Source organism: Diplotaxodon limnothrissa, linkage group LG1 (genome assembly GCF_057381915.1).
Source record: "Diplotaxodon limnothrissa isolate DT_005_m linkage group LG1, D_limnothrissa_male_GT1.1, whole genome shotgun sequence".
NCBI classification, from domain to species: Eukaryota; Metazoa; Chordata; class Actinopteri; order Cichliformes; family Cichlidae; genus Diplotaxodon; species Diplotaxodon limnothrissa.
Window position 1 is genome coordinate 41,482,204 of NC_140596.1, and position 27,930 is coordinate 41,510,133.

General features: G+C 41.1%; 2 protein-coding genes across 2 annotated transcripts in view; one reads left to right on the top strand and one right to left on the bottom strand.

Annotated features, from left to right (window-relative positions):
- LOC146640228 (multiple epidermal growth factor-like domains protein 10) overlaps positions 1 to 5,857 on the top strand; it is a 189,068-nt gene extending 183,211 nt beyond the window's left edge. The window contains exons 23-24 of the mRNA XM_085350434.1: positions 60 to 272; positions 5,652 to 5,857. Of these exons, the coding sequence (XP_085206560.1) occupies positions 60 to 272; positions 5,652 to 5,857 (419 nt within the window). The remainder of the gene's footprint in view (positions 1 to 59; positions 273 to 5,651) is intronic.
- A 9,941-nt stretch (positions 5,858 to 15,798) lies between these two features.
- On the bottom strand, positions 15,799 to 26,584 carry rab11a (RAB11a, member RAS oncogene family). Its single transcript, XM_085350445.1, has 5 exons — positions 26,430 to 26,584; positions 21,146 to 21,341; positions 20,464 to 20,657; positions 20,043 to 20,123; positions 15,799 to 18,173 (listed from the first exon to the last, which is right to left on the bottom strand). Exons 1-5 carry the CDS (start codon positions 26,467 to 26,469, stop codon positions 18,037 to 18,039), a joined length of 648 nt encoding a protein of 215 aa, XP_085206571.1. The 5' UTR covers positions 26,470 to 26,584; the 3' UTR covers positions 15,799 to 18,036.
- Positions 26,585 to 27,930: the final 1,346 nt, after the last annotated feature.

Consider the following 27,930-nt stretch of genomic DNA (forward strand, 5'->3'; position numbering starts at 1 on the left):
GCATTGAATAATGTCATACCACACAAGATTAAACACTCTGTGTCTCACTCTTTCCTTAGACTATGTGAAGAGTTCGTTGTCCAGCACCTGTTCCCTCAACAGTGAAAACCCGTACGCCACCATAACCGACAATCCCAGCCTATGTAAGCACTCAGAGAGCAGCTACGTGGAGATGAAATCACCAGCACACCATGAACACACGGCACACTGCTGTTCTGCTGCCATCATCAGTACGACTACAACTGTGCCTGCCAAGAATGTCTACAACATGGGTACATTTGCAGTGTTTTACATTTGTCTCCTGTTTTCGGTTAATAAGAACATTTTTAGGCACATTTGAGATACACAGTCAAAGTGCACATGCAGAGCAAACAGAGGTGCAGGTGGAGTTCCATTAGCACAGTGTTTGTATGGCTGAATAATATAACCCCAGGTTTGCATTAATAATTCCACTATTGTGATTAGTTTTACTGTTTTGTACTAAAGTATACTCTCCGGCCACTTCATTAGATACACCCGTTCTATTGCTTTTAAACACAAATATTTAATCAGCCAATCACATGGCAGAAATGGTGCCAATCCTGTCAACTAAAAAGATGAAACTGTGGATGCAGTTCTCACCAAAATCAGGGGACAGAAAACTGGAAAAACATTGCTGAGTCTCACTTTCTGCTGCAATATTCAGACAGCAGCATCAGTAAACAGCATGAAAGCAGGGATCCATCATGCCTTGTATCAACAGTTCAGGCTCCTGGCAGTGTACTACTGTGGGGGATATTTTCTGGTCAGACCTACGGCCCCTTTGGACCACTTTACCATTGTTCAAACCACGCAGCCTGCCTATGTCCAATATGTGCTCATGTTTCAGCCTGTGTGCATCCTGTTGCAGGTATTTTTTAACTTACTCTTGTTCTTTTTCTTGATTTTTCCCCCTAGTTTTGCTTTGTCTTTTCCTTTGGGAATACTTTTTTCTTTTAGACAATGGACTGCAGTGCAACAACATTAGGCTGCGCTCATTGTTTAGTTCAGAGAATAGCTGATTGCCCTGAAGCTGACCACTCTGTTGGCTAGAACAGTGGAGATTCCAGTTGAAATCTTGAGAGAAAAATACAGAGAATGCAGAGGTGGACAGAAGAAGAAACAGAGAGATGACAGCAGAGAGTATTGGAGAAAGCACAAGTTATAAGCTGCATCTGGCCTTTCTTATCATGTGGAAAGCACAATCATTGATGAATAAAGTGGAGAAGCAGCATTGGCAATGCAGAGGCAATGTTAGATAGACAGAGTTGATGTAGAGAAAGCATGGTATGTAACGATGTCGCGCTGTTATGTTAAAATTTACCTTTTCAGCAGCTTCTTAAAGCTATACACAGAGAATTTAAGCCATTTTAAGGCAAAGGGTCCAGCCCAGGACTGGGATGGTGTAACTGATGACGTGGTCTGTAAGTGTAGATATCTGTTGAGTGAAAGGCACACTAAGCAAAAATTTAGCCTACAGCATCTGATGTCATGTCAGGTTGTCAGTCAATTCAATTCAGTTCAATTCAATTTTATTTATATAGCGCCAAATCACAACAGTCACCACAAGGCACTTTATATTGTTTCACTAGCTGGGCCCACGTCCTCGATTTAGGTTTTAGTAGATAAAGGTGAATGCTTGAACATGAATCGAGCGGCGGTTTCAAGGCCTTGAAGGGGACTGGTGACGGCTCCCGGGCCTGGCAGATCCCCATGTACTAAATAGAAGTGAAGAAGTTAAAGAATTGAAAAAAAGGAGGGACGGAAGGCGGGGCACGTAAACGAGAATGAACAGCTCGCAGAACTGGGGGAACCTATAGAGATGAGAACCGGAAGGAGCGTGTTTGGAGGTGTGGTCCCGCTACTGAAATTCCAATACTTAATCTCCAAAAGGTAGACCCTACAATAATATATACAGACAAAACCCAACAATCATATGACCCCCTATGAGCAAGCACTTTGGCGACAGTGGGAAGGAAAAACTCCCTTTTAACAGGAAGAAACCTCCGGCAGAACCAGGCTCAGGGAGGGGGGGGGCCATCTGCTGTGACTGGTTGGGGTGAGAGAAGGAAGACAGGATAAAGACATGCTGTGGAAGAGAGACAGAGGTTAATAACACGTATGATTCAGTCCAGAGAAGTCTATTAAAACATAGTGAGTATTGCCATTTTTTTCATTGCTTAATTAGCGTCTTGCAGCCCAACAAACAGCATCTTTGCTATCCTTTCTGTACGAGTCACCGCACTACACTAATAAAACTAGATCACAGAAAAATGTATAGTTCAGCAGGTGGAACTGAACCATGTGCTTTCAAGTATTTTTAAGGAATTCGCATGATAAGGTGGGGCCAGGTTTCACAACGAGTTCACCCGAAACTCTGGCTGATTGGGACCCACACCCAGTTTCACACCTTGGCTCAGGCGATTAGAGGATCATCAGGGGGTCCTTTGTCCCTCTGTGGGGGGAAACTCCCACTAGGTTTATATCTGGGACTCTCCACCATTTGACCTTAGAACTGAAGAAGCTTCTCGGATGAGAGGTGAAACGTCTTCAAGCAACTTAAAGAAGTCCAGACGCTTTTCTTTGCAAGCTCCTTTGACTACGATGACCTGGATGACTGAGAACCTTCACAGACATATTTTTATTTTTGAAGTTTTTTTGCTCCTAGTGATCTTCACTTTTGCTCCCTTCCCTTTTCCAGCCCACTTGTCAACCAATCAGCAATCAGCAGACTTATAGGTAATCCTTGTACATTAATGCACAGTTGTGGTTATGGAGGATTGCATGGGCTAATGTACTGACTAACCTCCTTGGAGAATGTGTCTTGGCCGTGTGCTAGAACCTCAGTTTTACCAGAATTGCGATGGAGGAAGTTAGAGCATATCCAATTAGTAATGGCAGAGAAACGTTTGTTGAGGCAGGGGAAGCTGTTAAGGTTGTTGGGTTTGACAGAAGGGTATGTCAAAACCGTGTGTCATCTACATTAAACTAAACCCATTAATGAGATGGCCCAGGAGTAACATATATTAAAAAAAACTGAATTGGTCCAAGGATTGAGCCCTGGGGGACTCCACATGCAAGCAGTACAGATGAATGCATACACTGATTAATAGAAATTCTGAAGTATCTGTTTGATAAGTATGAAGAAAACCATCTGAGGGCAGTACCAGTGGTGCCAACCCAGTTTTGTAGTCTGTTAATAAGTAGCTTGATCAACAGTATCAAAGGCTACAGATCAGTCGAGCAGAACTTGAATGGAATGCTCACCTTTATCTGAGTGCATTACAATATCATTTTCAGTAAAGCTGTTTTAGTGCTGTGGTTTTATCTGTAACCACAAGAGAATTTATCAAAGATGTTTCCTACAATAATTTGAAGGAGCTGAAGAACAACAACTTTCTCAAGGATTTTGAAAATAAACAGGAGTTTGGAAATTGGTCTATAATTATAAAAACAGTGGGATCTAACAAGGAAAGACACTGGCTGTTTTCAAGCAATCTGGAATGGGGCCAGACACCAGGGGGATCATGACATTATCACAGAATTATGACACTCTGTGGTTCAAGTGTTTGAATTTGATGCCTGTAGTACATTTTACTAAGTTTGGACTTGATTGAAATAAGGCAGAAGAAAACTTATTTTCTTTGTTGACAACAGCATTGTATCTGGTTGTTCAGTGATGACGCGACGAATCCTAATTCCGGGCCTAAAGTAATAATAATAATAATAATACATTTTATTTGAGGGCGCCTTTCAGAAACCCAAGGTCACCTTACAAAACACACAATTAATAAAAGGAACAATAGTCATAAAATACATAAAATAAGTTAAAATTACAAAACAGAGCGTGACAACAGATAAAATCAGCATTAAAGCGAATAAGCCAGTTTAAACAGATGTGTTTTGAGCTGTGTCTTAAATACGGAGAGGGAGTCAATATTTCTTAGTGTAGGAGGAAGAGAGTTCCAGAGCCGAGGAGCAGAGCGACTGAAAGCTCTGTTCCCCATAGTAATAAGGTGCGAGGATGGAACAGAAAGATGAATAGCAGATGATGATCTGAGAGGGCGGGAAACAGTGGTGATATGGAGTAGGTCACACAAATATGAAGGAGCAGATTTATGGATACACTTGTATGTAAGAAGTAAGATTTTAAAATTTATCCTGGCTTCTATGGGCAACCAGTGAAGCTGCTGAAGAACTGGGGTAATATGAGCACTTAACGGAGTACGGGTTATAATCCAAGCTGCAGAATTTTGAAGAAGTTGGAGTTTATGAAGGGACCTTTTAGGGAGACCAAATAGGAGGGAATTACAGTAATCAATACGGGACGTAATAAGACTATGGACAAGGATGGCAGCAGCATGGGGAGTAAGGAAGGGACGGAGTCGGTGAATATTACGTAAATGGAAGTAAGCAGACCGGGTTATGTAATTAATGTGAGACTGGAATGAAAGAGTATTATCAAGTATGACACCCAAACTCTTAACCTGAGGGGAGGGGAGGGTGGGAGAATTTTCAACGTTAATGGAAAAGCTGTGGGATTTGGTTAAGATAGATGGTGAACCAACAAGTAAAACTTCAGTTTTATTACTGTTAAGTTTGAGGAAATTGGAGGAGAACCAGGATCTAATCTCAATAAGACAGTCTGAGAGGGAGGTAGGTGGGAGGGATGAATTGGGTTTAGAAGAAAGGTAGAGCTGGGTGTCATCGGCATAACAGTGAAAATTTATGGTTTTAACTAAGGTTAAAGTTAAAGTAGTAGGTTAAAGTAGTCTGCGTTTAATATGGCTTTTGTGTTGTTAACATGTTTAATGTTATGTATTTTCTTCTATTTAATCTCAAAAAGCTCCTAAAACAGTCAGTGATCACTGTTGACCTCCCTCGGCTTTTATTACCACTAATCATTTATTTAAGCTCAGTTTTTAAAACCTTAGGATGTAACTACAGCCCAGCCCATGCAGCAGTATATGAATGACTAACCTCGTATTGTGGATGGATTATCTCAGTTGTTCTCCTGGATGAAGTTTGGTCCTTTTACAGCATCCTGCCATGCGATTACATTTGTTCCTGACCACCGAGAACACTCACGTTAACTTTTATCCAGTGGAAAAAAGTTAGCTTGTTTATATTATGCTAACATAGCTGTGTCGCTAGCGGTCACGTAGCACATCATTATATACCAGCTAGCCCAACTTCAGTAACCCTACAAATGTCACTGCTGTTTAGTTTTCTGTCTTCATTTATGCTGGAAGTGATAACAGAGCTGTACGTTTTAATTTGTTTCCAAAACCCCGCAGTCAGGACATGCTATATTGTATTTAGATAGAAGCTAGCGAGCTAACTTCCTGCTAACTTCTAACTCCGTTAAATGTCATAAATTCCGTTTTCATGGATGCCTGGATGTTAAACTCAATTGTTACACCTGGTAGAGCAGAACGCTGATCATTTTATTAAAGATGAAAGACTTTAGACAGTTTTTCAACTCTCAGTAATGCCATAGTGATCGTTTGATATATGGACCTGCAGCGGAGTTTAGGCCCAGACACGGCTAGTGACGTCAGACTGAACAACCGGATTGTGTAAATTATATAAATGAAATAAAAGACCCACTCTCTTGGTTTTTGTTCCCCCAGAACCAACCATAAGTATTGTGCCGGCAAGTGGTGCTGCAGTGGTTCCCAGTTACCCTCAGAACCCATACGACCTCCCCAGGAACAGCCACATCCCGAGCCACTACGACCTGCTGCCAATGCGCCCCAGCCCCTCCCACAGCCACAGCCTCACCCTGAACAGCTGCAGTCCCCCACTGCCCGGCAGCCCCACCAGTTCCCTGCTCTAGGGCCCCCCAACAGGATCCAGTGCACTCAGAACTAAGAAACTGAAGTATGAAAGTAGAAAGTGTTTTGACACTGATGAGTAAATACAGGTTGATATTTAAAGGATGGAGAAAATGTGTTGCTGGGACTAATACTTACTTATTTATTTTCTAAGTAGCATTTTATTTGTTTGTTTTGTTTGTTTTTCTTTTTGTTTTGCAGTGTCCAGACTGCTAGACGGCTGTTTGACATTTTACTATGATATACCAACCAACCAGTCTGAGCTGTTTTGTGTCAGTCACCAGTACATCTTTATATTCTTATTTTCACACCAAAATTGCCAGCAGCGGGGTAATACAAGTACATATACACATAAATATACTCGTTTCAGCGGTTTTTGAGACATCTCGACTCAGAAGATGAGGGCATTACGGTTGTGCTGTGGGAAAGAAATCCAATGGACTCCTCCGAAGAAAAGGCTCTCTATCCTTTTATTTCCCCAGAAAAAAGGACTGAGAAAAGGACAGAAAAAAAGATAACTGGAGTATCTTCAGACTTACAGCACCTGTATAGTATTTTATACACACTGTTTCTTATTTCGTGTTTACATATTTAAAGATCCTGCTGGGGTTCATGTTTTTGCTCAGAAACGTTATTTTTTGTATGTACTGTAGACAAAGTGGTGTATTTGATGTACACTTACTGTACACCTCGTGATTATAGTTGTAATTTTTTTTCTTTATGTTGAGCTTATTATACATGCATGTAAAAAGGTGATTCAGGGCATAATGGTTAGTGAGGAATACCCTTATTCTTTGGCTTTTATTGTGATCATGGTCAGATGGCTAAGCTCTTTTGCTGATAATTGCCATGCTACTGTGGACATGCCATTTGGAACATACTTCTTGGAAATATAAATATATTTTAGGTTGGAAGTTGTGGTTATAACAGTTCTGTAGGCAACTTCCCCCTTCCCTGATTTTATTGTAGAGTCGCTAGAGTTTTGTTACTAAACACAATTAAATGTGTTTTCATGTAGCTCTGACAAAAATGTGTTATGCAACGTAGCAGTAACTTTAAAATGATAGACATACAATCACTTTAAATATTCAGACTGCTCTCCTTTTTTACAGATTATAGATTTACACTATAATTGATGAAATGATAGATTTTCAGTTATATTTATTCATCACCTAATGCTTAGAAATGTTTGAATGAGTTCAACTAATGTTATTTTAACCCAACCAGTTAACTAAAACAAGCTGAAGACTTAAACCAGGCTTTTAACTGGCTGAAACTCATGAAGACCAACTGCTTACACAAAGGAATGAATTAAGGATTCACAAATACATTTTTATTTTGTCTTACAAATACATTGTTTCATCATAAATTTGCATTTACAAAGTGCGCAAAAGTAAAAGGGTCTGAAGCAACTAAAGTTCGGCTGTAGCAAACAGCAATAAGAGGACATGTTGACAATCTTATGTGTACAGTTTGCTATCCCAATGATTTGGTTTCCTGTTTTTGTTCTATTTGCTCTGATTTATCTTGTTTTTTTTAGTGGTTTGATATGTTTGATCCAAACAATAGTTCATGTGTATAGGTGTATGTAGTGCTGCTTACATTTTTGGGGGGGAGGGTGTGTGTTTGTTTTTTTGTTTTTGAAAACCCTGAAATGAATAAAGTCATGACAGCTCAGGAGAGTGGTGTCATATGTTGATTTTAAAAAACAAACAAACTCTGTTTTCACCTTTCATCCAGAGATATAAAGCTGCAGTCATGTGGTGGAATGTTTCTGTTTTTAATGTTTAATGTTTACCCAGAAGTTTGGGAGTCCTCCTTTTCCTGTAAAAATGATTCCGTTTGCTAATCAGGTCTTAATAGGGGGCCGCACGCCTGCCCAATGAGTTCATATCCACCATCTGGTCTTCTTGTGTGGAGTTTGCATGTTCTTCCTGTTATTACATGGGTTCTCTCTGGGTACTCCATCTTCCTCACACAATCCAAAGACATGCAGTTAGTGGAGCTGGGTTATTTTAATTCTAAATTCCCAAATTCTGGTTGTCTGTCTGTCTGTGTTAGCTTAGACTGGCGACCTGTCCAGGGTGAATGCTGCCTGTTGGCCTATGGTAGGTGGAAGATAATGAATTGCTGGGTTTTAATAAAAGTTGAAGGTGTAATTGGCCAGATTTGAATTATTAGTAGTAATTTATTCTAATGGCATGATTTGCAGATCTATTTTAATCACATTGTGTTTATTGTTTATTTGCTTCAGTTTATCCTGCTATCCACATTACAAATCCTGGAACTGTCAGTGGGAATCTTTTGATTATCCTATTAGATCAGAGTACTTAGTGAGGAATAATCATACCATCATTTCCATCACTAAGGCTACTTGGGGTCCACAGGAGACATCACACAGCTCCTGAGAGACCATACAGAATAGTAGTTCTGTGGGTGGACAGACCAATTCCTGTGGTTCAATGCCTCACAATATTCTTAACAATATGTTGTTATTCTTGAAGGCATAGTAAGGCTTTCTCATGCACAAAGAGTTTAACCTTGATAGTCTTGATGGATAACATTTACATTTACAATAATTGATTACACAGCGGTGGAGAGTAGACTTTATCACAGTAGACGTCTTTCTGAAAGCGCTGTAACTAAGTTTAAGAATATAATCCACCCACTGTTATCATCTTCAATGCCCTGTACCAACACAGAGATGAGCAGCTATCTGAACGCTGCTCCAACAGAGGTCGATTATCTTGTTAATAATTTCACCTCCTCACTACGTACGACTCTGGATACTGTAGCTCCTTTGAAAACTAAGGTCTCTAATCAGAAGTACCTGACTCCGCGGTATAATTCTCAAACACGTAGCCTAAAGCAGATGACTCGTAAGCTGGAGAGGAAATGGCGTGTCACAAATTTAGAGGATCATCATTTAGCCTGGAGAAATAGTTTGTTGCTGTATAAGAAAGCCCTCCGCAAAGCCAGAACATCTTACTATTCGTCACTGATTGAAGAAAATAAGAACAACCCCAGGTTTCTCTTCAGCTCTGTAGCCAGGCTGACAAACAGTCAGAGCTCTTTTGAGCCAACCATCCCTTTAACGTTAACTAGTAATGACTTCATGAACTTCTTCACAAATAAAATTTTTATCATTAGAGAAAAATTACCAGTAATCATCCCACAGATGTAATATTATCTACAGCTACTCTTAGTACCATTGATGTTAAGTTAGACTCTTTTTCTCCAATTGATCTTTCTGAGTCAACTTCAATAATTACTTCCTCCAAACTATCAACGTGTCTTTTAGACCCCATTCCTACAAAACTGCTCAAAGAAGTCCTGCCATTAATTAATTCTTCGATCTTAAATATGATCAACCTATCTCTAATGATCGGCTATGTACCACAGGCCTTCAAGCTGGCTGTAGTTAAACCTTTACTCAAAAAGCATCTCTAGACCCAGCAGTCTTAGCTAGTTATAGGCCAATCTTCAACCTTCCTTTATATCAAACATCCTTGAAAGAGTAGTTGTCAAACAGCTAACAGATCATCTGCAGAGGCTTATTTGAAGAGTTTCAGTCAGGTTTCAGAGCTCATCACAGCACAGAAACAGCTTTAGTGAAGGTTACAAATGATCTTCTTATGGCCTCTGACAGTGGACTCATCTCTGTGCTTGTCCTGCTAGACCTCAGTGCAGCGTTCGATACTGTCGACCATAATATCCTATTAGAGCGATTAGAACATGCTGTAGGTATTACAGGTACTGTGCTGCAGTGGTTTGTATCATATCTATCTAATAGACTCCAGTTTGTGCATGTAAATGGAGAGTCCTCTTCACACACTGAGGTTAATTATGGAGTTCCACAAGGTTCAGTGCTAGGACCAATTCTGTTTACATTACACATGCTTCCCTTAGGCAGCATCATCAGAAGACATAGCATACATTTACACTGCTATGCAGATGACACCCAGCTCTATCTGTCCATGAAGCCAGATAACACACACCAATGAGTTAAACTGCAGGAATGTCTTAAAGACATAAAGACCTGGATGGCCGCTAACTTTCTGCTTCTTAATTCAGCTAAAACTGAGGTTATTGTACTCGGCCCTGAAAAGCTTAGAAATATGGTATCTAACCAGATTCTTACTCTGGATGTCATTACCTTGGCCTCCAGTAACGCTGTGAGGAACCTTGGAGTCATTTTTGACCAGGACATGTCCTTCAATGCACATATTAAACAAATATGTAAGACTGCGTTCTTCCATTTGTGCAACATCTCTAAAATTAGAAATATCCTGTCTCAGAGTGACGCTGAAAAACTAGTTCATGCTTTTATTACTTCCAGGCTGGACGACTGTAATTCATTATTATCAGGATGTCCAAAAAACTCCCTGAAAAGCCTTCAGCTGATCCAAAATGCTGCAGCAAGAGTCCTGACAGGGACTAGAAAGAGAGAGCATATTTCTCCTGTTTTGGCTTCCATTCACTGGCTTCCTGTTAAATCCACAATTCAAAATCCTGCTCCTCACATACAAGGTCTTAAATAATCAGGCCCCATCTTATCTTAATGACCTTGTAGTACCATATCACCCTATTAGAGCACTTCGCTCTCACACTGCAGGCCTACTTGTTGTTCCTAGAGTATTTAAAAGTAGAATGGGAGGGAGAGCCTTCAGTTTTCAGGCCCCTCTTCTGTGGAACCAGCTTCCAGTTTGGATTCAGGAGACAGACACTATCTCTACTTTCAAGATTAGGCTTAAAACTTTCCTTTTTGCTAAAGCATATAGTTAGGGCTGGACCAGGTGACCCTGAATCCTCCCTTAGTTATGCTGCAATAGACGTAGGCTGCCGGGGATTCCCATGATGCATTGAGTTTTTCCTTTCCAGTCACCTTTCTCACTCACTATGTGTTAACAGACCTCTCTGCATTGAATCATATCTATTATTAACCTCTGTCTCTCTTCCACAGCATGTCTTTATCCTGTCTTCCTTCTCAACCAATCACAGCAGGTGGCCCCGCCCCTCCCTGAGCCTGGTTCTGCCGGATGTTTCTTCCTGTTAAAAGGGAGTTTTTCCTTCCCACTGTCGCCAAAGTGCTGCTCATAGGGGGTCATATGATTGTTGGGTTTTTCTCTGTATCTATGAATCGCCTTGAGGCGACTTATGTTGTGATTTGGCGCTATATAAATAAAATTGAATTGAATTGAATTGAATTGAATATCAAATGTTCAGGCTGATACATGTTGACAATTGACATTAGTGATTAGTGAGTGAAAGAGCTAAGGTCCAGGGGATGATGAGCTACTTCCCTATATGTTGCAGCTTGATATATAATAATTAATATGCAAACGAATAAGTAACTAAAGCTTTAAAATAAAGGTAAGACTTTATAATGTGACACTAGTAAGCATTGCTAAGGTAAATGCTTAACCCTTTCATGCATGAATTATGACAACCTCAATCAGGATTTTTTTCTTAAGTATTTTTATTCTGGCATGAAAAGATTAATAAAAATACTTAAGAAAAAATCCTGATTGAGGTTGTCATAATTCATGCATGACAGAGTTAAATAACAATAATTACGATGAAATACGTGTATAGGAATTTCTTTTATTTATGTATTAATCACATTATTTTATTGTATAATGCCTTGGTGCCACTGGATTGTAGCATGTCTCACACTCATACAGTAAGACAGACGGTGGGGGTCTAGTAAGGAAGTTTGTTCCTTTCGTTTCTGAACAGCCAAAACGAGTGGAAGGGGTAAGGGAGGGAACTCTTAGTTTATCCTTGCCCATCTGCTCCTACTGTGCCCTGTCTCAGAATCTATCATGCCGCCCTATACTCCTGCACCCTATGCCTCCAAGTTTGGCAATTTATGAGTCAGATTGAAATATGTTGGAGAAGGAGAACTTCCCACTAGAGATTATGTTGCGGAGGAATTGCTTTTTCAGTCCTCTTGGGTGAATCCTCGGACATTTACTCTTTCATCTCTCTCCCAAACAGAAGGGACTTTGAACTGTGTTTTTTCCAGGAAGCTCCTCTTCGATGTTTCATGGAGATTGTTGCTTCAAACTCTGGCCAACCAAAATGGAAAGAGTGGACAGTAGAATCATCTCTTCAAATTGAAATGACCACCCTTGTGGTCAAATTCTGGACAGGAAGAATCCCTGATCATGGCATCGACTTATATTTGAAAAGATATCGTGAGGTGTTACATCCACCTATTAAACCGAGGGACAAATTATGGGTTCGTAAGTTTAAAGTTCGTCTTCGGAGAGATGAAGATGGACATTTCATCCATATCCCCAATTCCATCTCTCTGGGCCCGTACAATGGTCGTGTTATCTATCCAAGCGGCTAGATGCTTTATTTGCCAGGCTTCTGATCATCAAGTAAAAGAATGTCCCACGATGCGGAAATCTGGGACATAAAGCTAAAATATGTCAAAATGAAAGTGAATTTGTGGTCAAAAAGGACATACTTTTTTCACATGTCCGAGATCATATAAAACATATAATTTTATTTTTGTATTTCAAGATCACAATAATCTTCCAATTTAGAACTACAAGTTTAAAAAGAACTAACACAAATAAAATACACTTCAGTTAAATACTTATAATTTTTTTCCAAACCACTTGGAGCCGCAGTATGAAGACTAAAGAGCCGCATGCGAATCCGGAGCCGCAGGTTGCCGACCCCAGCCATAGACAAAGCGATTCTGTGAACTAAGGTGTAGGTCTATTAGGTTGGCGGATGGATACTGGAGTGCAAAAGTAAAACCAATGGAAAATGGACAAGAAAAGTTCAAAGCCATCAGGTGCTCAGTTTAGAAAAAAGAGAAAAAAGAAGAGAAACGAGCAAAAGATGCAGGTAAGCAGACGTGTGATTGGATAAGGGCAGGTCATCCTGAAACAATCAGAATCATATTATGATTACTTTATGAATCCCTAAGGAAAGGATGTGGATTACAGTTGCTCCAAGAAGAAATGGTAAAAAATAGTAACAGACTAAACTCCAAATAATACATTATGTTACAGATTTTACACATTTAAGAAATAACACTAATATATACAGATCAGTCAATTATAAGCATCAAGGATTAACAGAGGTGATTATAAATAAATATCAAGAAAATTGAGAAGAATATTACAGAGCAGAAAAGAGTGTGTGCAAAAAGGGTGAAACTGTTGCAGTGTTTACAGTGTGTTAGATGGAGGAGTTGTACAGGGAGATGACCACAGACAGGAATGACTTCCTGTGTCGTTCAGTGGTGCTTTTTGGTGACCTCAGTCTCTCACTGATCGTGCTCCTGTGACTAGCCAGCATGTCATGGAGTGGGTGGGAGGTATTATCCAACATTGTCTTTATCTTGGACAACATCTGCCTCTCAGACACCACCCTAACCAGCTCCATCCCCACAACATTACTGGCCCTCTGGATCAGTTAATTTAGCCTGTTGGCATCTGTGACCCTCGACCTGCTGCCCCAGCATGCAACAGCATAGAGGATGGCACTGACCACAACAGATACAACAAGATAACATCAATTAGTAGGGATAGCGAAAACTTCCGTTTACATTCGTTAGCCACTTGGCTATGATAGTAAACAGTAGACACTGATGTAGCTTATTGAATCTTTTGGACTGTGTTCAGCACAATATTAATGAGTCATTGTCAGTTGATTTGTCCTGTTCTCATTGTATGACAGATTATGATGGCTGTTTGGTAGCCGTTTGCATACTATGCATACTCTCTCTCTCTTCATATGTGTGTGTGTGTGTGTTTGTTTCTCTGGTGAAATTCAGTATGGTTCCGACAACAGTTTTATGTTAATGTGCAATCCTTAATATGTTTAATATGCGCGCCAGAGGGAGTGTTCGCCCAGGGCGCCAAACAGGCTAGGACCGCCACTGGTATGGAGTGACACATGTCCAATGTAGTGGTTTATGTGCAAGTATGCCATCAACACTGACACAAGTGCAAGAAAACAGCCTTTGAATAGCTGTCCACTGTCGTGACCGCTATGCGTGAAAGGGTTAATACTGTGCTAAAGGCTAAATACTTCACTCTTCATCAAACAAGTCTCAGCTATCTTCACAACAGAAAAATAACACAGACAAGCCTCCTTTGTTAGTGGATGGGACTGGGGTCAAACTAAAACATTCATTATTTTTGGTTTAATTAGTCTCCTTTCCTTAGTTTACTACTAACTTAATACTTCAGTGGTCATTTCTATGGAATTTTAAAATCTCTAACCTGTAAAACTGTTACTGTATTGTTACTGTATTGAATAAATATGAGTGTAAAAGCCAAGCTCTCAATTTCCCGGTCGATCTACGTCACCACCCTCACCTATGGTCACGAGCAGTGGGTAGGGACCAGAAAAACGAGACTGCGGATACAAGCGCCGGAAATGAGCTTCCTCCAAAGCGTAGCTGGTGTCTCCCTTACAGATGGGGTGAGGGGTTTGGACATCCGGACGGAGCTCAGAGTAGAGCCGCTGCTCCTCCACATCGAAAGAAGCCAGTTGAGGTGGTTCGAGCATCTGACAAGGATGCCTCCTGGGCGCCTCCTGGTCGAGGTGTTCCGGGCATGTCCCACCAGGAGGCCCCGGGGCAGACCCAGGACACGCTGGAGAGAGAGATCATATTATTACTCTGACCCTACCTACATTACAGTGTTCTGTTTGCATCTGGAAATAAATATTTTTATGTTCTGCATCTCTTTGTGCTTTGTCTGTGTCATTTTTCTATTGAGAAAATAACTGTACTTTCAATTTCATTTATAAATGCTTTATAAAGCAAAAACAGACGGCTGTTTTACTGCCAAAACAGCTGTGACCCATCAAGTCATGGAGTCCACCGGACCCTTGAAGATATGCTGTGGTATCTGGCACCAAGACGTTAGCAACAGATTCTTTAAGTTGCCAGGTAGAGCCTCCATGTATTGGACTTCCTTAACTGGATTGAATTTGTCTTTTTTGTTTCGTAGCAAGATGCATTATCCTGCTGAAAGATGCCGAAGCCATGAAGAATCACACTGCCTCCGCCGGCTTGCCTTCTTCCCATAGTGCCAGGTGTTCCCCAGGTGTGCGACACACACACACCTAGCCATCCTGTGAAGTAAAAGAAAGTGTGATTCATCAGCCCAGGCCTCAATGCTCGGACCATGGTCCAGTCCCGATGCTCGTGTGCCCATTGTTGCCACTTTCTGCAGTGGATATTTCGGCGCAGGCACCCTGACTGGTCTGCGGCTCTGCAGCCCCATACACAACAAACTGCTGTGCACGGTGTGTCCTGACAGCTTTTGATTAAAACCAGCATAACTTTTCTGCATTTTGAGCCAGAGCAGTTCATCGATTGAATTGCACCAGCCTTTGCTCCTCACATGCATAAAAAAAGCTTTACGCCACCACTGTTCCTTTTTTGGACATTTTAAAAAGCTACACAGATAGCAAGGAAACATTGAAACAATGTTTAGTCAATATCAGGCGATGTCATAGAACCAACGTTGAGATCTGACGTCAGTATACTGACCACTGGCTGGCAACACAAGAGCTTCAGTTTGGAAGCCCAGTCATGTAGCTGATGACCTAGGCTCAAAGGTCACACAGATCTAACCATCACAATGTGGCCATCGTCAAACCCGCTCAAATTCTTATGCTTACCCATTTTTCCTGTTTCTAACGTAACTCTGAGGGAAAAATGTTCACTGACACTATGATGAGATGATCAGTAGTATTCACGTCACCTGTCAGTGGCCATAATGTTATACCTGACGGCAGTAAGACTTCACAGTACAATAAAAATCTACAATTTAAAAAAAAAGTAAAATCCAGAAAGCTTTTTGACCGGTGCGCTTTATTAAGATGAATTGATAACTTAAGATATAGACACAATTGTACAATTTATCAATCTGTACAGAACAAAACCGTTCATTTTGACCCGTTCTCATATTTAACGCTCCAAATTCATTGAAATGACATAATTTCTCACTTATGTGTTTACACTGAAATTACAGTCAGTTATAGAATTCAATAGTTAAAAAAAGAAAGAAATCAAAACACATATTTAAAAAAAACAAAGAAACACACACACATACACACACAGGGAAAAATGAAGACAACAAAGGTACATGAAACAAGAAATCATATTGTCAGAAGAAAGAAATTGCTTTGTCCACAGATTTCCTGCTGTCAAGTCTGGAGAGGCCCAGTGGACAGTGCCGTCTGTTCGATAAAACGCCATTGGCACGGCCAGCTAAAGCTCACACATTCTGGAGTTACCCATTTACCCTCTGCTGCTAGACACATACACCAAGTTCGGGCTTTGTATATGTCTGCGATAACCTGAAATTTCAGCTTGAAGGCTTTTAGCAGGAGCCTGCCAGTTAGCGGATTAAACTGAGCTAACTCGTTAAGCATGTTGTATTCGTTAGCCAAGCCTAATCAACCATCAAGATTTCATAAACGGTAATGACAATGTTAGCTACATAAGGCGATACAATGTGGAGGTGCAGTCGTACACAAAGCCATGCATTGTGTTGAAGTCAGAGGCAGCTTGGTGTGCGTAGGCTTTATGTGACAGGGGCAACATGGCTGTCCTCCTCCTCGAGAGACACACAAAGCTTGGTTAATGAGGAGGCGGACACGACGGTGAGCTGTTAGTGAGCGTATGAGAAGCGGTCTCCACAGGTCGAGGAGGCATTCGTAAGTTGGCCAGAAGCTTAAGCCGCTGATTTTTGTTGTTTGCCAGAGGAGCAACTTCACACTAAATTAGGTTCGGTTCAGACTCCACGTCACTTTTTGGTTCTTAAACAGACCCGGTGTCCCAAACTGGCAAAAGAGGTCCAAATTTTGTATGTGCAGCAAAAGCCTAATCCTAAATAAGTAAGCATGTTTACTAGATCAGCTCTTACACTTAAGTGCATGATTTATTAAGCAAATCAAACCTTGAAAAACATCTTTCTCAGTGTGTCTTAACTACAGTACTGTGGTTACATGCAAAGCAGAATTGGCTAGACAACAGGAAACTTCACATTATAAGATTACTGACTATAATAGGAATGTCATACAAGACTGCTATCAGCTACTTTACTCATACTTCTTTTTCCTTCACTTGCTATAGATGTCGCATTACAGGAAAAAACCCAAACAGCCATGTGCTCGTTTCTGCATAGTGGTCAAATATGTTGGAAATTAATGCATGTTTTCTTAATGCTGAGCAAAAAAGCCTGCTAGATTTATTCTGTATTCAGTCCCGTTCAACGTGAGCATGAGTAACTCGGTATGCAGCCACTTAAAATAGAACATGATGATTCAAATGCACAGGCTTCCTGTTCAGGGTTCCTAAAATGATGATAGTGTTCCACATTTAGTCCAGTTCAAGTCAACCACCTGGACGTCAGAGGTCCATCTTCGGCATGCTGTCACGAACCCGTCACCTGCTGCAAATGCAGTGACGATGCCGACAAAGTTTACCAGGCTGCGCGCCACATGCTAGCTACACTCCCCTGGCCTTTCCACTAACTGAAGCTCAACAAATGTAAAAGAGTCCGGCGTCATTTTCACAGAAATCACATCAAACAGCATGACACTACCGGAGCAAACGTCCGCAATGTGCTCGATACATCCACGTAGTTTCCAAAACAGTACATTGCACTAAAGAGGAGGTGAGGGGCGCTAAAATAACAGAGGCAAAGCTTTAAATTCAGATTTAGTAGCAGATATATGATACAAGACATTAAAAAAGGTGGAGAAATCAACTGGAGCACTGAGCTTGAGAAGAAGAAAACGAATCACATTCATATATTAAGACATTTTTGTGACATGTCAGCGCATCTGCAGTAATGAAATCTAACGTGATATGAAATGCCTGCTGCTTGCTGTCCTGCAGTAGTCTAAAGACAACGGGGCTCTGCTTAGGGAGGGCCGCCCCACATGGGTTCATCCTAAACTGGGATAATATTTACCGGGGGAAGGGGAAGAATAGGGTTAGCAGGAGGAGGTAGGTGCAGAGATCAGGTCACGGCTTCGAAGCTGCGGCTCATTCCCCACACGCCAAACAGTATGTCGAGGCAGTCTATTATCCGAGGGCGGGGCTTAAGGTTGATGGGGATCGAGGGAGGAAAGGACAGGGAGAAATGGGGGAATTGGGGGGAGAGATAGTAGCGGATCTGAGGCTGGGCTAGATGTTCTGACAGCACTGCATCTTTGGTTTGTTCTCAGTGGGCTGCACCTGGATATTAACCACGTTGTTGCTGGGAGACATGTCGCTCTCCTGGCGCTCCGACATCTGCTTCTGGGAGACGATACGGTAAATCTCTGATGGGAGGACGAGGAGGAGAAGAAAAGTAATGCGTCAAGTTGATAGATGATAGACATGTGACAAAACAAATTATTCTTATGGAAGGCGTGTAATTCCTCCATGCAGCTGACTAACAGGAAGCATGGCAGCCAAAAAAACAATGGCCGACTTTTCTCATCATGTAAGTCATTACTACAACTATCACTGAAAGAGACTCTTTTAAAACTTTCATAACATCCCGTAAGTGTCTAGCTGAAAATCAATCGAGCTTTAAATGTTGGCTCCGCCTCTTCCAAGTACTGTCGTCCTGTGACCAGGATGTAGATCACACCTACTTTCTGGTCATCACACAGTGTTATCTAACAAATACCATGCATGCATTTTATTCCCCAGTGTCACATGTTATTAAAAACACTGTGCAAATATGTTCCTGCAGAAAAGTAGTTAGTTGCAACCTGCAAATCTGGGGAGAATTACAAGGCAAACATTAAACAGAAGGCGAAACAGTATTTAATCAGAGTAAACCAACTGTGATTGGATTCTAGCAGAGAGCACTGAGTGTCATTGTGCTCGGTACTCTATGGAGAGAAAAAATCTAAAACCCGAGTATCACGTTTGTTGTTCACTTTAAGTACAATTACACATTTAAAGTATGAACACAACCAAAGAGCAATCTCCGATGGAAAACTGCAGTTACTCTAACGGCCACTGGAAGCTGATGCCAAAAGAGAGTCAGTACCCATCAAATCTAAATCAAAGTGCTCAACTTTTCAACAGAAATATGTTTAGAGTAGGGTTGGGCGAATATATCGACGATTGTTTTTAAACAGGCGATTTATTTATTTGTCTGCCCATCAGTAAGTTTGCTAATAATGATGGCGCTAATAGAAGCAGTCAACAGAAGAAAAAACAGCGCTGTTTTAACAGCACCCTCTTTCATCTGCGAGCAAACGCCCCCTCCTCAGAGTGCGCCCAGATGCTCGTCGATGGAGCTGCAGAAGCGGGCGATAGCCTAGCATACTCACCGGATGGTGGACACGTACATGCTGTGCAGGTTAGTCTGAGTACTTTGCTCACACTATACGTCTGCACACGTGACACGCTGCTTTGGTTACATCCTTAGGCTTACGTCTTTCATCCCAAATTGGTGACTTTATATTTTTTTAGTGTTAACGCGCCGTCGCCATGAATGATGCGAATTACTATTAACGTATCTGCAGCGCAGACTGGCTCAAAATCCCTGAAATGTCTCTGTCAACGGATTTCGGCAGTTTCTCCAAAGTTTGTTCAGTCTGTGCTCCAGATGGGTTGAGCTCGTTGAAAATTGTAATCACGTTAACGCGATGACCGCGTTAATGCCGACAGGCCTAATTTTTTGGGGGGGAAAATCAGTTTGCAAATCAGTCTGTGCATGATTACATTGCTCGGCCCATCAAAAAGTCTGCGCATGCGTTAACATATCGCCCATCAGCGATTATTGGACTGATGATTGTTGGTTGGAAAATTTTTACATATCGCCCAACCCTAGTTTACAGTCTGACACACACACACACACACACACACACACACACACACTAAAACAAAATATTTGCCTGGATAATCCCCATAAAAACTGTAAACAACCCACTATGACATAAAGTGAGTCCAGAAAGGCTGTGGGGTCAACTCTGTTTACTCCCAGCAGCAGATGTTCACTTGGCACCAAACTTCCTCACACTGTGACCGGCCTCATAAAAGTGACAGCTCTTGATAACAAAGACACCTGTTCAACTGGGCAGCATTCCCTCAGATATCAGTGGCCAACAGTGTGTTACTTGATGGGTATTTTTTACCTTATGGTGACCTGTGAAAGGACAGGAGTCTAAAGGTGCACACACATCACACACCTGTCAGAATGGTCTGGAAGGCCGTCTCTACATTGGTGGAGTCCAAAGCCGATGTCTCCAGAAAAGATAAGCCATTCTTCTCTGCGGGGCAAAGCGGAACAATCATTATGAACAGATCATATATGTAGCATTTTCACAAACAATGAGTCAGTCTGAGCCATTACACAGGTTTATCTGAATGTGTGCACCACACACAGTTACACAGAATTACTTCACTGTGTAGCACAGCAAATGAAAGATGGGTCTTATTACTAGTATCACTAATGCATTGATCCTCAGAGCATAGTTCTAATATTTAGAATTTTTACAAGATTTCAGGCTCTAGAATTGCCATTTAGGGTATTCTATCATGAGATTTCTGTGTAATTGTGATACTTAATAGACACTTTATTCCACAGGGTAACAGAAAAGGATGTCTCACCAGCAAAAGCCCGGGCCTCATCAGTGGGAACAGCCCTGAGGTGGCGCAGGTCACTCTTGTTGCCCACCAGCATGATAACAATGTTGCTGTCAGCGTGATCCCTCAGCTCCTTCAGCCAGCGCTCCACATTCTCATAAGTTAAATGCTTGGCAATGTCATAGACCAGGAGAGCACCAACGGCCCCACGGTAGTATCTGCATCAGAGCCATGTGCACATGGACACACTCGTTATTACACTGTCGCAGTGAGAGCTGAAACAAACCTGAACACTGTGTGTGCAGGTGCTGAGGGGTATGTTGGAGGGCTGTGGTTTATTGTTCGGTCAATATTAGCTATGGTCATGATTTTCCAACAACTGAACAGTCATTGAACTACATCAGCCCACAACACATCATTTCCTCGAGAAACTGTAAGATTTTTACATCAGCTCAACTTATTGACTTTGTTTTGGGTTTTTTTGAGTAAAAAAAATATTAATATTCCAAGAAATTTACTTGGTTTTTGAGAGTGGAGAACTGTGGATGTTTTTTGGATAACAATTTTCCCTTGAAATATCCAACTCATCTGATGGAATTATTAAATAAGTAACACTGGTGGTTATTAACTTAATAAAATAAATTCACTGATATATAACAAGAGATCTAGACGTGAATCCTCCTCTGGCAGTCGCTGTTATACTCACGCTGAGGTTATGGCTCGGTAACGCTCCTGACCCGCTGTGTCCCATATCTGGGCCTTCACCGTCTTGCCATCCACCTGGATACTCCGCGTGGCAAACTCGACTCCAATGGTGCTCTTGCTCTCCAGGTTGAACTCATTGCGGGTGAAGCGAGACAACAGGTTACTCTTTCCCACACCCGAATCCCCAATAAGGACCACTGAATCACACAATGGAGAAAATGCAACGTAACTGAATCTGGGCAAGAAAACAGTAAAATGATACCGGTATAAAAGATGGTCAATATAAAGTCCACAGAACTTATTCCATCCATGTTTTTACACACACACACACACACACACACACACACACACACACACACACACACAGTGGTCCCTCGCTATAACGCGGTTGGCTGTAGACTAGGGATGGGTACCGGTGTACCCATCCCGTTTTCTGACATAAACGGTAGTAACCAGACCGAAAAGCAGCGCACATTTCGGTGCTTTTTTTCCCTGAGATGTCATACACTTTGAATTCTAGCCAATCATTTTACCTTTGCGAGCGTAGTAGGCGGGCCCAGGTACGTACGTTCTTTTAGAGCAGAGCTACAGATTAAAAATGTCCAAGGCGAAGCGGTCAAAAGTCTGGCTGTACTTCACAGCAAAAGATGCAAACTCAGCAGCAACAAGTGCTTTAAGCTGATACTGTGATGCTGTCAAAGGAGGAAACACCTCGAATCCGATGAAACACCTGGCGACGCATAGCAGTTTTTTTTAAAAGCCCAGAAATGCGCCGTATTTGATAGCTTGCTGCGAGACCTCACACCGAGCACATCTACTGCGGGTGGGTTGCCTGTTATGCAACATCCCCCAAGAACCCGAAGAATAGAGTCCTGGCCCCTAGCCCTGCCAGTGTAGCAGAAATGATGATGATGATGATGCAGCAGCAGCCGTTCTTCTCTGCGTGAGTAGCTTAATGTTGTTCGTGTGTAATTTACGTTGAGTAGGCTAACCACGTTATTACATTAATGCATGTAAGGTGAACTAGCAAACATCATCATAGCTACATGCGGCTGTCCTCTTGTTTGATGGCAGATACTCGCTTCACCCTGGCCAAAAAGGCTAAAATGACCAAAGAAAAATGGTAAATGGCCTGCATTTTTATAGCGCTTTAGTGGAAAACAGTTAAACATGAGAGGTTTTTGGACCAATTTTGTGTTCTCCATTCCTTAAGCACCGGTTTGAGCACCGTTTGAGCACCGGCACCGTTTCAAAAGTACCGGTTTGGCACCGGTATTGGATAAAACCTAAACGATACCCATCCCTACTGTAGACCATTGTCAATCAATCTCGTGCTGTGCCTCCTGTACAGTACAGAATTGTTCAGTGGCTGGCAGTGCTGTACTGTATGTTTGTACGTTTTCTCCCTAACAAACAACAATGTTGACAAAACGTCGTCACTTGCAGGAGCCTTTGGTTTGAACTTTGAGAGTTTAAACAAGAGAGAAAAGTGTGAAAATGTTCACGCCTGTCTGAGAAAAGTGTATTAAGTGTGTAGTGAGGGGTTTCACCGCCTTAAAACATCTAGAATAACTGATAATAACTAAAAATAAAGTTGCCTACTTCGCAGATTTCACCTATCATGGGTTATTTTTAGAACTTAACTCCCGCGATAAACGAGGGAGCGCTGTGTACATACACACACACACAAAGGTATATAAACCAACAATATAATAACCAATCTAAATCTTATATACAGAAAATACAGGATTACAGAAATGAAATGACCACCACAGAATGTACATAAGGTGTAGCTGCAGTCTAGCAGTATGAAAGTTCAACTGGGAGATGGTGAAGAAACAGTTACACTGTTAAACTGTACTTATTTAAAATAAACAATATACGTAATGTTGCAGTACACGTTTGACTTCTGTTACAAAAGAAACAATATTTAAGTCAAAATGAACCTTATATTTTTCACATTAAAATGAAACCCTTCCCAGCAATAATTGCAATGCAGCCTCTGCATAAAATAACACAATCATCAGAAATATTCCTGGAGCTCATCTCATCAGCTAAACACAGCTCATAGCCAATAATTACACTTATGTGAAAACTAGAGCTGCGATAAAACTATTTGACATTTGGGTTTTAATTCATTACCTTAAATTACACAATGTAAACTTTTGTAAAAGTCTTTAAATTGCTAGGCCTAACTTAGCATTACTACTCTTGTGTGATATTCTTTAGTAATATCCACGCCTAACATCATATCCATTTTCTACAAACTAGTTAGCATCAGTGTTTTCTGGTGATGCCGGTAGGATTAGAGCCTACTCCAGCAGAAATCTGACAATAAGCAAGTCCACTACAGATAAAGGCCTAAAACAGATACACACAAATTCAAAAAAAACATCTGCAGCTGTTCATTTTCAGTCTTTGGGAGCACGATAGGCCCACATAGATTAGAAAAACAACAATTTTCAAAAAGCCTAGCCATGTTTCTACTGTAAGAGAACAAAGCGGTTCGTGTTTTATGAAATTCTGGGATGTTATGAGGATGTTTTCCCACTGCAGGGCCTTTATGGTGGCCTTCACTGTTAATCATGTTCCAACCACAGGAACATAAAAGAAAAATGCAACGACTGTTGGGTAGATACTTTGGACTGATCCCAGACATGTGCACATATATAACCTCACACAATATGTTCAGTTTAAAGCGCTCTAATGTGCAGCCGTCACCTTAGAAGTCATAATAATGTTTTGAGTAGCACAGGCAGCAATCTTGGGGATCCTTTTCTACCCAAAAGAAGAATCATAACCTACAAAACACCCATTTTTCTGTGAGCATGCACAGATCCTGAAGCAGAAAGCCCGGTGTAACAGAGAAAGCTGATAATCAACTCTGTGATTCCTGTTATCTTCAATAGGGAAAGGTATGAGGTCACCCGCCTGAAAACTTCAATGAGGTTTTGTTGAACAAGCAAAGGCAGAGAAAGCCTGTCTGTCTTGAACTTTGTTAGTAGTCATCATACTGCAACGAATACAGAAAAAACAACTCATAAAGCGTGTTAATAATTTTGTGACAGCTTCAACTGGGACCTCAAAAGCACACAGCAGGATAAGGCAAATTTTATAAACAGGAATGTGACAGCAAAATGAGGAGAGTGGTGGGATCCCAAATATCTAAAGTGAATTTTACCATATGTGAAAGTCTGCTGTTTATCTCATAGGTTGTTGGTTGTTCAAAAAAAGCCACTAAATCTTTAAAAAATAAAATAAAAAGAACTGTCCTGTTGGCCTATCACAGAAACTAGTGTGGGTACAAATATATAACTTAGCACAGAAAGTAATGAAATTAGTGTTCGGTTCATTATTTCTTTAATGGAAGAATGTTGCCTGGCAATAAATCTTAAACCATTAAAGAACCTGTTTATTTCCCCTTAAATGCTGCCTGATGGTGAAAGGAAGACAGAGTTGTGGGTTAAGTAACAAAGGTGAGTATGTGGGTTACACCAATAACAACTTGCCAAAACTTCCAATGCCAACGTCAGACATATTCTGCTGCTGACTCGTTATTCAGTTATTGGATTGAAAATGTGAAGAAACAAGACACACCGGCAATTTCACAATTTATTCATTTAACAGAGACTTCAGTAGCATGTGGAAGAACCAAACAGCCACGACAGCCTCATCTTCTCCTCATGCTTGGTCACACACTGCTGTGGGATTGCATCCTATTCTTCAACCCATATTTATTACAAGGCAGCCAGTGTGGTTGTGTTGGTTACTCTGGCAGGACTAGCACCCTCCATCCTGATGCCACAAGCATTCAGCTGTGTTGACATCAGGACTGCTGGCAGGTCATTCCATGCTCTCCACACCTATATTCTGGATTTAGTCTCTGATAAACTCCACTCTGTGTGGGTTAAGCGTCTTGGAGGACAGAGATTGTTCCCAGACTGTGGAGATATGGATTGCCACTGGTTACAGAAACTCATCTTGATATCTAGCTCCACTGAGATTACCAGTGATGAGAAGCTTTGTTTTTTCACTGAGGAAGATGCTGCTCTTCACCATCACACTGCCTCCACCAAAAGCTTTCACCGTATCGGTGCATAAATCAGCACAGGGTTCTCCACATCCTCTCCATACTCTGACACTTGACACTATGAGCCAACTGCAGTAAGCACAATCTGGACTCATTGCTGAACGTAACATTCCTATACACATTCAGGGTTCAACTGCACCCATTATCAACACTAAATGAAACTAACAGTGAAGGGCAGTCATGGCAGTCTGTTCCAGGTTGTCTGGTTACAAAACCATAAGAAATATTGTCCTCCAAACTTTGATTGCAAATCTGTAGAAGACTGAGTACCACACTGACAGTGTGTTTGTGATGTTGTCTTGTTGGGACACCGACTGCACAGCCTGTCTCTGATATCCACCCTCATATGGGACCTGGCCTTCAATGTGGAGATGGCACTAGGACTCACTCAAAAATAATGCTGAAACTTAGTCTTGTAAAACACCAACTTGAAGTTGCCCTATGACATGGATCTCATCCAGATCAGTCAAACATGTTGACTGATCAGGTTCATGCCCTGCTAATCAGACATCAGATTGTCCATACCTGGCGTACCAGAAGCTCAAAACAAGAGTTGATAGTTGTTTGACATTGGCATAGTTCTTCATGGGTGCAACCCAAACATGCGATACCATTTAAGGAGTAATAGAAAGGCATTCCAACAGTACACGACTTATTACCAAGAAGCATTGTTATGACACAAAAATAGTAATAGTAATCTTCCTGACTTTTTAAGCAAATTTTACACATTCACAGTAATAAAAATACTTTAAAAATAACATAATGGCGAAAAGAATGATTTGGGTCACTTTTAAAATTGTGGTCACGTGTTCATGAAGCAGCTCTTAACGCATTCTTTCCAATCCTCACACAAGTTCCTGTAGCTTGTCAAGCTCGACCTAAGATAACGTGATAACGGTTAACGCTAGGCGTGTCCGCGCCTACCATCAACAAGCTAACAGTAGCTAACAGCTAATGTTCTTTTCGCCCCATCACTTCAATACACCGTACGTAAAGAAAATAGCACTATAACGCCAACCCTCAAGTGAAGGCCGTTTAGAGGTATACACCCTCAAATCAATTTCCTGAAAGCTCGGTGAAAATCAACCACAGCACAAAGGTTGACGCTGGCTTAGTTAGCCTGACAGCTGACCAGCTGGCCTGTTTAGCTTATCGGCTAAAAGCTACGACACTAACGAGAAATTCACATTTTTACCTTTGAATAAATAATCGTATTCATCGTCTCTAGTCCCCATCGTCTTATTGAGATTGAATATTTAGTCCAAGATATGCTTCGTTTCAAAGCAAATACGGCAATCTGCAGTATTTTACTCTTCCAACGGGAATGTGTTTGGGAGCCGTACTTCCGTATTTTCTTCTTCTCATTCGCTGCCGCAGAAAAACGACATAATTCTGACATCAGACATCTAGTGGTCAAAAATATACGTCCCAACTATCAACTTTTCCTTTAGGGCCGATATATGGAAGTAAATACGTTGCAAAATGCGAGAGCTGTCAAAAAAAGAGATAATGTGTAAAAAAAATTTTAAACTTGTATTTTCACTTGCGCTTTAAATGTATAGTTACAGAGAAAATATACATAAATGTGTAGATTAATGTTTGCAATTCAGTTTTTACTCATTTATTTATTTAATTTTTTAACTGCTTACAGCTATAACTCTGTGGTTACAACCTCTCAGATCAGTGAATGCAAGCGCTCAACTGCACCCTCAGAAGTCCCAAATTCATGTGTTCTGCGCTTCAGTAGCAGCAGCAAAAACCACTTTAGCTAATAGTAAATGTGCTAGCTAACTAGCTATCCGGCATGGTCATGGGTAATTGCATTTAACATTTTACAAATTTAAAATCTATCAACACCAATCTATAAATGCCCCTCCCCCAACCTTCTCCAACCTTTAATGCCAGGAGACATGAACCCTCCATCAAAGATGGTGTGCTTACTGTGGTCAGTGAAGATGAAGATTAAAGTTTCAAATAAACCAAATATATAAAATTTAAATCTTATCATAGTTAAAAAATGTTTAAATAACAAGCTAAAGTAATGGAAATATGCTTGTTTATTAGTCAGCAGAAAAGTGCCCAGCTGATATGTATTTTTTTGTATTTCTTTGTATTTGAAAATAAATGTTGTGCTGATTTAACTGCATTTGTATTGAGTGTTTTTAATTAATATTTTTAAATAAATATTTACATGGAGTGTTTATATTGATTAAGTAATCCTTTCTGTTTTGGTTAGTCTAGCTTTTCCAGTGTCTTTTCTCTGTTCCACAAGTTTACTGCCCATTTTATTTTGCACAGCTAGATGTCTCCTCTGTTTTGCATTTAGTTTTGCTTCCTTGTCTCATTTTTAACTATGTTTTAGGCTATCTCGTCACCCTCCTGCATCCACTTCACTCGAGTCCATTGTGTTGAACTTGTAATTCAGGCTGAGGAGACAGTTACCTGTACAGCACTGCTACAGTCAACATGAGGAGGGGCATCAAACAGGCCAAGGAGGTTTACAGGAGGAGGACAGAGGGCTTCCTAACTGATAACAACCTGCACCAGGTGTGGAGAGGCATCCAAGCCCTCACCAACTACAAATGTGCTGACCAACTGGGGGGATCCTCACCAGGCTCTTCAACCTCTCCCTGACTCACACCACTCTCTGAAGGCCTCCACTACTGTTCTCATCCCCAAAATGTCTGGTCTACACA

Coding starts and splice junctions, on each gene's coding strand:
- rab11a (XM_085350445.1), bottom strand. CDS start 26,469: ATGGGGACTAGAGACGATGAATACGATTATTTATTCAAAG. Junction 20,658..21,145: donor TACCGAGCCATAACCTCAGC/GTGAGTATAACA, acceptor GCTCTGATGCAG/ATACTACCGTGGGGCCGTTG. Junction 20,124..20,463: donor TGAGGCCCGGGCTTTTGCTG/GTGAGACATCCT, acceptor TTTGCCCCGCAG/AGAAGAATGGCTTATCTTTT.